Below are 11,055 nucleotides of genomic sequence, written 5' to 3'. Positions count from 1 at the left end.
AAATAGAACTACCATATGACCCAGCAATCCCACTACTGGGCATATACCCTGAGAAAACCGTAATTCAAATAGAGTCATGTACCAAAATGTTCATTGCACCTCTTTTTACAATAGCCAGGATATGGAAGCAACCTAAGTGTCCATCAACAGATGAATGGATAAAGAAGATGAGGCACATATATACAATGCAATATTACTCAGCCATAAAAAGGAACGAAACTGAGTTATTTGTAGTGAGGTGGATGGACCTAGAGATTGTCATACAGAGTGAAGTAAGTCAGAAATAGAAAAACAAATATCGTATGCTAACACATATATGGAATCTAAAAAAAGAAAAAAATCAGAAGAACCTAGGGGCAAGACGGGAATAAAGATGCGGACCTACTAGAGAATCGACTTGAGGATACGGGGAGGGGGGAAGGGTAAGCTGTGACAAAGTGAGAGGGTGGCATGGACATATATACGCTACCAAACGTAAAATAGATAGCTAGTGGGAAGCAGCCGTATAGAACAGGGAGATCAGCTTGGTGCTTTGTGACCACCTATAGGGGTGGGATAGCGAGGGTGGGAGGGAGGAAGATGCAAGAGGGAAGAGATATGGGCCGTATGTATATGTATAACTGATTCACTTTGCTATAAAGCAGAAACTAACACACCACTGTAAAGCAATTATACTCCAATAAAGATGTTAAAAAGAAAAAAAAACATGTCAAGAGAGTGAATGTATATTATTATGGACAGAATAAACGCACTGGATTATGCAGCGGACAGGGACGTGACATTGCCGTGATTTGGAAAGATTCCCAAATTCCTTCCCCACTTCCTACCTTCTCTGCTTGGTTGTTGATGATGACCAGATGAGCACACTCCTCAGCCCAGTGATTCTTGGCCTTGACCCAGAAGTCTTTGCTTGTAGAAAAGTTATATCAGGAGACACCAAATTCAAGAAAGTCCTTGGGGCAGAAGTCTCAGGAGACTCCTTGGGGATGGGAAACAGGTCAGCTCTGCTGGGACTGGTAGCTGTGCTGGCCACTGAATCGAGCCTTCAGTCAGGCAAAATGGTTTGAATACAACCCACCTCCTGCATCCTTGACACTTTGCAACAGGGAGCACGCTAGCTTCCCATGTATCCATTCCAGAGATGGGCATTATCAGAAGGTAACATAATGCAATGTAGCATGCCTCAAACTTTGTGTTAACATCAACTATAATGGGGGCAGGGGGGAGGCATTGGTTAAAATGTCCATCACACACTGACATACTGCCAGGACTGGTACTGGTAACCGTGGTGAAGAAAACCCAATATCTGTCTCCCGAACCTTACTCCCCATCATTCAACTCTGTCCCCTGACTGCTTACCATTACCTGCCCACACATACTCCATCTGTTGGAACATTTCTCCCAAATGATGTCCCATTTACATCCAGCATCTGCCAGCTCTTGTAAGACTAACAGACTCATGAAGAAAAGCTGGTTAAGAACCAGGAAGGAGGGCCTCCCTGGTGGCACAGTGGTTGAGAGTCCGCCTGCCGATGCAGGGGACATGGGTTCGTGCCCCGGTCCGGGAGGATCCCACATGCCGTGGAGCGGCTGGGCCCGTGAGCCATGGCCGCTGAGCCTGCGCGTCCGGAGCCTGTGCTCCGCAACGGGAGAGACCACAGCAGTGAGAGGCCTGCGTACCGCAAAAAAAAAAAAAAAAAAAAAAAAGAACCAGGAAGGAGAAAAGGTTGATATGTTGGGGTGGGGGGGAAAGGAGTAATCCCATCATTCCTATCAGCACTCACATTTGATGTCCAGTTGCTTCAGTTCATTCTGCATCTGACATATGAACAGCAAGAGTGGGGGGAGCAAAGTGATATGTTCTAGACCTTTGGACCACTTCTTGGTTCTTCCTCCCACCCTAAAAATCCTCCAGGCTGAGAGGGGGAAGATAGTTTACTTGTAAAATCCTGCTGACCAGGAATGCAACCCACCCACCCCTGCTACTCCTTCTCTACCCTAGCCCCGTAAGACCCATGTCTGTAGACTGAAGACTATGGGCCTGTTTCCTTCTGATCCCAATGGTCTGGCCACCTCACCCTTGGCAAGGACCAAACCAAGGATAATGAACCACAGAAGCAGCACCAAGGTCGTTGCCAGGCAACAAGACTTCCAGAGCTCATCCTGGGGCAGCTTTTTATTCTGCTGAGCAGTGGGCAATGGGTCTAGGATCTATATACACAGACTCACAAGGGTGCTATGATAGTCAAAGCTTCTAGGACTGGGGAGTGATGGGGTTGAATCACTCATCACTTTAGGGGTGAGATGGCGAATGACCATGAGAGTCCAGGAGGGGTCCTAAGGGTTATGAGGATCCTAAGCTTCCTCTACCCACTATGGGTCAAACTACTCAAGTGTACCTAGTACCCAGCACATGAGAGTGGATAAAGATACTTTACCCTGAGATTCTTGACTCACCTGATTACCTGGGCATGGGCAGAGATTCTCCCCCACTGGTGTGAGGTCTTGTGAAGCCTGCCACCCACTGTGCCTGCTCCATCACCAACATGCCATTCACCTCAGAGAAAAGTTACTCAAACTTCTAAACTTCCATTTCTTCATCTACAAGCTGGGTGTAATAACAGACTTTAGCTTCCAGGGTGGTTCTGGTGATTAATTGTGTTCATATGAACACAATATATGCCACTTACTATGCCACCAGAAAATCTGTGTGTTATTATAGGACATTCAACCTCAGGCTTGAGAGTCTGGACTCTGGACAAGAGGAGAATTTTTGCCATTGAACTCTTTTAAGACAAGAGACACATACTGAGTCACTACTGTGTGTCCAGCACTGTTATTAGGCCCTGGGGACACAGAGGTGAATCACGTCCAGTCCCACATGCATAATCCCGCAGCCAAAGCACGATGTGAAAGGCTGTGATGGAGACATCTACTGGTCACTAAGGGAAAATGTGGAGGAAGAAATGTTCACCCAGGGAATGAAGTTTTTTTGTTTTTTTTTTAAAGCATGGATCATTCTTTTTTTTTTTTTTCCTTAAATTTTATTTATTTATTTATTTATGGCTGTGTTGGGTCTTCGTTTCTGTGCGAGGGCTTTCTCTAGTTGCGGCAAGTGGGGGCCACTCTTCATCGCGGTGCACGGGCCTCTGACTATCGCGGCCTCTCTTGTTGCAGAGCACAGGCTCCAGACGCGCAGGCTCAGTAATCGTGGCTCACGGGCCTAGTTGCTCCGCGGCATGTGGGATCTTCCCAGAGCAGGGCTCGAACCCGTGTCCCCTGCATTGGCAGGTAGATTTTCAACCACTGCGCCACCAGGGAAGCCCGGGAATGAAGATGTTTGAAAACATGTGATTTCAGAGAGAAAAGTAAGAGAGTGGAGGGGGAGTTCACTTACTGAATATGTGCTAACTGGCAATATCTGTGCTCACACGTCGTTGCTAATTATCTCAGAAATCCAGGTTTCTGTCCCCAAAGCCTGCAACTTTGTCCTGCTACCCATGCTGAGTACTAGATCCTGCCTCAGAGCTCTGCTCCTATTCCCACTAAGCAGTAATGACAGAATCCACAAAAATATTTTTTCTCTTCCCCAGCCAGGGAGCAAGGCCAATGAGAGGGGCTCATAAAAACACCAGGAGGACTTGCACTCACCATTCAATCTCCTTAGGCTCACGGTTCCTGAGGAGCTCTCCCACCTCCTGCTGGCAGCGTTCCTGGTATTCTTGGTGCTTTACAAGGTTGTACAGGATCCAGGAGAGGCCACTGGCTGTGGTGTCATGGCCTGAAGAGCATCCAGAAAGGCTTGGATATCTGGGCTACTTCAGCACCAGAGGGTGGACAGCACCTTCACAGTAAGGCCCATGGGGAGGATGGGGAGGGATGGTGTGGTCCAGGGTCCACACACCAAGTCCCTGGGATGGAGAGACACATGTCTCCTCTGTAGTCCCACACTGGGACCCTCACCCTCAAACATGAAGGTGTCAGCTTCAGCTCGGATAGCTTCGTCTGACAATCCCTTCCCATCTTCATCCTGGAGAGAAAGCAAGATCCGCAGAATCACACTAGCACTGAGGGCCCCTGAGCCTAAACTGAGAAAATCTCTGAACCTCCATCATCCACCCAGAACCCCAAGCCTACCCTGAAATCCTAGACTTCCCTCTGTCACCAGAGGCCCCACCCCATATGTCTCCTCCTTGATCTCCTCGTCTCCTGTGTTTTCCCTGGTGAAAGGAATCAATGATCCATAAATATTTTCATGTTTCTTCATGATGAGGAATTTCTGAGAAAAAAGTTGCTGGCAACCTGGGTTACGGGATGATTGAATGGCAACTTGCCTTGGAAGCTAGAGATTGAGCATTGCCCCAAAGCCATTTGCTCACATGCTAGGATAGTAAATATAGAGATTCTTTATGTCTCCTGGAGATAAGGAATGGGTTATAAACCTATAGAACCTATAGACTTTGCCTTCTCACCAAAGAGGATTTGTTTAAGCTCCAGAACAATCTCTTTCTCCTCTTCTCTTCTCTTCTCTTTCTTTTCTCCTCTCCTCTCCTCTCCTCTCCTCCCTCCCCTCTCCTCTCCTCTCCTCTTCTCTTCCCTTCTCTACTCTCTCCCTATCTCTATCCCTATCCCTATCCCTATCCCTATCCCTATCCCTATCCCTATCCCTATCTCTATCCCTATCCCTATCCCTATCCCTATCCCTATCCCTATCCCTATCTCTATCCCTATCCCTATCCCTATCCCTATCCCTATCCCTATCCCTATCCCTATTATCCATACAGAAGAATGGGCAGATATATCAGCTGTCCTGTATAAGTTCCAAATTTCAATATCTGGAGGTAATTCTCCTGTGATGCAACCATGGCTGCATGGACAGGTAAAAGCAGCATGGAGCCCTCAAAAGAATTTGGGAATGGGGAAAAAGAGCTAAATTCTACTCTGGCTACTGTTACTGCTGGGAGAAATAAATGCTCTGCTCTGATCCAGGGTTCTGTATGTATACTACAACAACAACACACACACACACGTAGGCTAACTTATTAACTTGGAAGTAGAGTAAAATCTCAGGCCTTCAAGTTTCAGACTCAGCCATCCCCTGCAGGGGGATTCCACACACTCACCTCTAAAACTTATCCCTGACCCATCCCTCCCTCAAGCACCTCACATGGCTCCCCAGTACCCTCTGCATCCCCTCCAAGCTCTTTGATCAAATCAAGGTCCATTCTCATACTTCTACTCAGATCTCAGAGGAGCCTACCTTGGTCAGCAGGAGCACATCAATGAAGTCCAAGGTCTTGGCCTTAGCCTTGGCCTTGAGGAAGTCATCAATGCTGACTGGGGAGGGTATGCCGTCACTCCCGGATAAGAGCATCTGTGAAGCCGTGAACCAGGCGGCAGGCCCTGCGGAAGCACCGCCCATCGGGGGTAAGGTAGTACAGGAGGTCTATGTGCAGGAAGATCCGCTGGTGCCGCTTTGCCACTAGGGCACTGAGCTCCAAGATGACAGCAATATATTCACTGGGCTTCCTGCAGGATGAGAGCATGAAGGAAGCCAACAACATAAAACACCTGAAACCCAGAGCCGGGAGCTACCTCCCTTCAGGAAACTGAGGCTCCAAGAACAGATGGCCCACAGACACAGTGTGGGGAGGAACCAGAACATGAGACTCTCCAGACTCTTCTCTCCTACATCCCATCTCTGTGAGCTGTCTCCATGCCCCAGGCACCCAGAGCACAGCTTAGATATCATGCTTCTCCCCTCTTGTCTCTCAGCCAGTACCTGCCCCTTCTCCTTCCCCAAATTGTCCACACGGCTCAGAACTTATCCTCTGCTAGCTGGTCAATGGCCCAGTCCCTTCTCTATTCTCCTCACATCCAATGTCAACACCGTCCACTGTCTACATTATGGTCATTTTTCTCTTGAGTCAGATGTCCAAGCTTAGCTTTGACCACGACCCTCATTCGATCAAACACCTTCCATGGCTCCCTGGAAACCTCGGAATAAAGTTAATATCTTCTTTGTCTGGCTTCAGAATGTCCTTAAGATATAACCCTGCCCACTCCTCCAAACTTATTTCCAAGGTGTCTCCTCACGCTTGCACACACTTTGATCGTTCTAGGCTCCTGGCCTTTATCAAACGGTTCTACCTACCTGAAATGATCACTCCTCTTTCCCTTTCCCTGTCCTTCAATATCGAGCTTTGACCCACCTCCTCCAGGAAGGCCCTCCTGATAGCCCTGGTCAATCTTCCCTCCCCCATCTACTCCCTTGGATCTATGGCTCATGTACCCAGGCCCTGGGCCAAGACTCACTCCTGGCAATTGCTGCCGAAACTGAAGACGCATTTCTGCAGACTGTCCAGGGTCATGAGGCTGATGTGTTCAAACATGTCCATATGAGTGCTGCCCTCTGTGACCAGGTGCTGCCACTTGGCTTGGACAGAGAAGGGGACAGGGTTAGGACTGGGAATTGCCTCCTCTGAGCCCCTACCCAATCCCAACCACCTGATGGGCTCCCCCAGACCCTGCCTCTTGGCCCCAGGCAGCCATCCCCAGGGAAGACCAGGCTTGGGTAGGAGTAAAAGTTGTTACTGTTAGGACATGAAGTCCCCATGGCTCGGAGTTAGGAGATGTGGGTTTTTGATCTTGGCTCTTCCTTCTACACTCTGTGTATCCTTGGTAAAGTTAATGAATAAAGTAAGTGCACAACAAATGTTAGCTTTCATCATCATCAATTTTATAAATTAATTAGGAAAATATCCCCTATATTGAGAGAGGTTGTTTTCCATGCGCCCTGAGCACCCCTACCCTTTAATGCTGGGTATGCCAAAAAAAAAATTGCAAGACTCCTATGTTCTTTACCTGGGCCATTTCTCAGAGTTGTATTTGTAGAAAACAACCTTGAGGAGTGAGGTTGTGTCTCCCCTTGGACAAATATCAAGCTCGCTTCTAATCACTATAAAAGTCACAGAGTCCCTAAACCTATACTCCTCCCTGCTATAATACAACATGCTACATGACTGGCATCTATAGAAGCCCACCTGCGTCATCCGCATGGGATTTGGTGACTTGGAGGAAGAATGCAAACCAACAAGAAGCACATGCTCTTTGTTGTGCTGAGGGTAATAAACTGTCCTTGGTTTCTGACCCAGGAGTCTCACGTCTTCTGGCCAAATCGATGAATCAGTAACAAGCTCACTTGCAGCTCCCAAGTATGAAAAAAATCCCAACCTTCACTGTGTGTGTGTGTGTGTGTGTGTGTGTGTGTGTGTTTACTTACCACTGGTATCCATTCATTTCCCAGGCCAGTTCATTCCCTGGAACCACTGTCTTGGGCAGTGGCCTTCCCCACCCGAGGCTATGACCGCCAGCCCCTTGACCCCCAGCTTGGCACCTTCTGTCAAGAGCCGCTTATCCCATACAACTTCCTCTGCCCTCCTCCTGGGAGGCCTTTTTCCCTGGCTCGACCTCTGAACTAGGGGAGGCTGGACTTAGCTGAGTCAGCCAATTCCCACAGCCTCTTTACCTCCTCCCCACCTGGCAGCTGTCCAAATAGATGGTGAGAGGAAGGGAGCTAGACTGTTATTGAGAGAGGACTGTAAACCAGCTCAGGGTCACAGTGTGAAAATTAGATCCTCAGGGCTCAGCACCTCCCATGTTAACAAGTTAGGGGGTGGGCAAAGGTGACTCCAGATGCCAAGTTCACAGCCAGCCCTGCCCTTCCAAGGCCAGGGTACCGCAGGTAAAAGCATGAACATTCAGGTGCCAGGTGAGCAGGGCACACATCTCCGGTGCTCATTTCCACATGTGGGCCAGGAGGACGTCATACACCATTTCTTGTCATAGAATCAAGAAAAGCTCAGAACCATGAAGCCTCTGGCCTCTGGGGCACACAGCCTGGCAGGAGTTCAAGCCGTGCCTCCAAGCAACCGAAAGCCTGGATTGAGACATGACTGCTGGGAGCAGAAACAGAGAATCCAGCCTGGCTGGGGGTTACCTGCATCAGCTTCAGGGGATAAAGGGCCCAATCGGAAGAGGGCACCTGCAGACATGAGGGGTAAGGCTGTGAGGGGCTGAGAGAACAGGGTCCACACAGGGAAGAGCAGAGCTGGGAGACCCTGAGTGGGCAACCTCACTGCGACTGTGGGCTGTCCCGACCCTCTCTGGGCTCAGTCTTCCTATCTGGGAAATGGGACCTCAGATGAAATCCTGAGAGCGGAGGATTGCATGGAAAGATGGGAAGAATCAGGAGCCCCAAAAAAGATGGAGTGAAGGAAAAGGGCTGGCAACTAGTATTCTTGCTATTGTATGCCAGTACTCCACATAAAGTAAACCTAGTCTGTGCAGACAACTGTATGTAAAGAGGGCCTACTGTGTGCTTGGTACCTCAGAAAAACATGCCCCCAGTGTGTCAGAAACTCTACATAAATTGTGCTACTATGTTCCAGGTATGCTACAGAAAGTGCGTCTACTGTGTGCCAAGTACTCTGCATAAATCTTGTCTACTTTATGCCAGATGTTCTACATAAACCACACCTACTATGTGCCAGGAACCCTATGTAAAGCGTACCTACTATGTGCTGGGTACTCTATGTAAAATGCACCTACTGTGTGCTGGATTCTCTATGTAAAGTATGCCTACTCTGTGCCAGGTGCCCTACATAAAGCACACCTACTGTGTGTCAGGTACTCTACATAAAGTAATCCTACTCTGTGAGAAGTAACTTTACATAAAGCATGCCTACTATATGCCAGGTCCTCTACATAAAGTGTAACCACTATACATTGGGTACTATACAAAAATCCTGTCTCCTGTATCCCAGGTGTTCAACATAAAGCATGCCTACTGAGTGCCCAACGTACTACACAAAGAGCATCTACTATGACCTGGGTGCTACATGAAGCATTTCTACTGTGTGCCAGATATTGTACATAGAATACTCTGTGTGCCGGGTGCTCTACATAAAGTAATCCACTGTGTGCCAGATGTTCTGCCAGCAAGATAATATATCACCCTCCCCTCGGTGCCCTGGGCCAGAACCCTGGGATCAGGCAGAGAGGTGCAAGTGATAGCAAGAGGGAAGATACCTATTTAGCAGAAGAGCAAACTGAGGCTCAAAGAGAACAAGCCTCTAATCTAAGTTTCAGAGCTGGAAGGTACCCAGGTCTGTCATACCACCAAGCCTAAGCCTTTTCCCTCTGCCATGCCGCTCCACCCCCAACCATAAGGGGCAATGCCCTGTTAATCCAGGGACATTTATAATGGTGGAATCTCAGGCAATATGGTGACCCCAGTGGGGAGATTCCTTGAGGTCCTTGTATCATCACATGGATCATCTTCCCACATCCAGGATGCACCACCCAATGGATCTAGAGCTCCCTTCCTGGCCCTCTCTGGATCCTGTCCAGAACTGCCCTGTGGGGTGGTCTCAGGTGACAGAGAACTTGAAGGATGGGGCTCCTGGCAAAGCTACTGAGCAGGAGAGTGGGGGAAGGACAGTCTTCCTGACACTGGTAGGATGCTGGGGAGACCCCGAAACTCCTTCCACCTCGATACTGGCTGGGGGATTCAGGTGGAGGATCCTAAAGCCCTCAGTGTGGTGGGGTGCACCCTCCCCCTAGAATCTCGTCCCCCTTCGCAGGGGTAGACTTTGCCTCCTGGCAGGTCCATTTCACATCAGGGTCAGGCAGGCAATGCCATAATATAATAAATCAGGCAGAGTCCTGGGACACAGAGGAGAAAGAGTCCCAGTGCCCAGAGAGGTTCAGCTCACTTCAGACCTACTGTGTGCCGGGAACAGGCAGGCAGGCAGCCTAGAGCAGGAACAGCAACCACCGCACCCGCATTTGCCAACATAAGTCACTAAGCTGTTTTAAGTCTTTAAAGTATATGAACATTTTTTTTTCATTTTACAGATGAGAAACTGAGACTGAAAACTACACGAGTGAATCACCCAGAGTCACACAGGTGATGGAAACGGGCTGTGCCCCAGACTTCACACTGGGTAACCTGAACCATGAAGCTCTCCTTTCATATCTGTAAATGGGCATTTCATTAGCACCACCTCCTAAGATGGTGGGAATCATTAAAAGAGACAATGCATGGAAAACACATAAGACAGAGGAAGGGCTCAATAAATGCAAGTCATTGTTATTGTTGCTGTTGTTGTCTTGTTGATGTAATTATCCAACAGCCCTGCAAGATCAATTTCATGAGCCCATTTTTACAGAAGAAGAGCCGGAGATTCAGAGAGGTGAAGCAACTTGCTCCAGCCTCCGGACAAATTAGGTAAATATGACAGTAAAAGTGACAGCAAAGCCTGGCACATAGTACGTGCTCATTAAATATCTGGGGAAGACAGAAAGGTTTGCAGCAGGGGGTTTTAAGGTTCTGGTGCTAATATTGTGTTCCTCAAACCTCTACCATCCCACCATCTGCATCACCTGACAGTTTGCAGTAAATGCAGAATCTCACATCCTCACCCAAAATACTGACTCAGAATTGCATCTAAACAGGTCTGCCGGGGAACTGTGTGCACTTCTTCAAGTTTTAGGAAGTGTTGCTTTAAGACTCCTGAGCCTGGATTCTGCAAAGGAGGCAGGGAGCACAATGCCTTCACCCCTCTAATTCTCAGAGGGTTTTTTCGGTGAAAAAATAAAGAGAAAAACCTCTACCTTCCAGAGCTGTTCATACATACAACCATGATTACTGATCATTTATTATGTACTGGACACTATTTTAGGCACTAGGAATGCAGTAGTGAGCACTGCAGACCTCTTCCTGCTGTCAAGGGCCTTACATCTTGTGAGGAGATGGGTGGTGATCGATAAATAATCAATGACTTGTCAGACAGTGGTGAGTTATGTGCCTGGAGAACATCCTACCTTAGTCCAGGGGTCAGGGTGGGCAAAGACCTGAATGAGGAGGGAGAGTCTCCAAGAACAGACACTGGGTGGAACACCCAGGCTACACAGAAAGACGAGTGGTTTTTGACCCTGGGGCTAACATGCGAGATCATGCAATTGCTCCTTGGGGAGGCCAAAGTGGCCAGC

General features: G+C 48.4%; 1 protein-coding gene across 1 annotated transcript; it reads right to left on the bottom strand.

Moving 5' to 3' along the window:
- Positions 1–3,601: 3,601 nt before the first annotated feature.
- On the bottom strand, positions 3,602–9,849 carry LOC111171257 (cytochrome P450 4F3-like). The gene is given in 7 exon segments (XM_089905878.1): positions 3,602–3,781; positions 3,964–4,030; positions 5,261–5,333; positions 5,335–5,529; positions 6,316–6,569; positions 8,000–8,044; positions 9,844–9,849. Coding segments are annotated over 7 exon segments (774 nt in total). The 3' UTR covers positions 3,602–3,647.
- Positions 9,850–11,055: the final 1,206 nt, after the last annotated feature.

The sequence above is a fragment of the Delphinapterus leucas genome, unplaced genomic scaffold, assembly GCF_059928025.1.
Source record: "Delphinapterus leucas isolate spDelLeu-1000000601 "Yukka" unplaced genomic scaffold, BTC_Dleu_Yukka2 spDelLeu_asBTCV2_sq25, whole genome shotgun sequence".
NCBI classification, from domain to species: Eukaryota; Metazoa; Chordata; class Mammalia; order Artiodactyla; family Monodontidae; genus Delphinapterus; species Delphinapterus leucas.
Note: the sequence above shows the minus strand (reverse complement) of the source record. Positions and strands in the feature narration are given on the sequence as shown.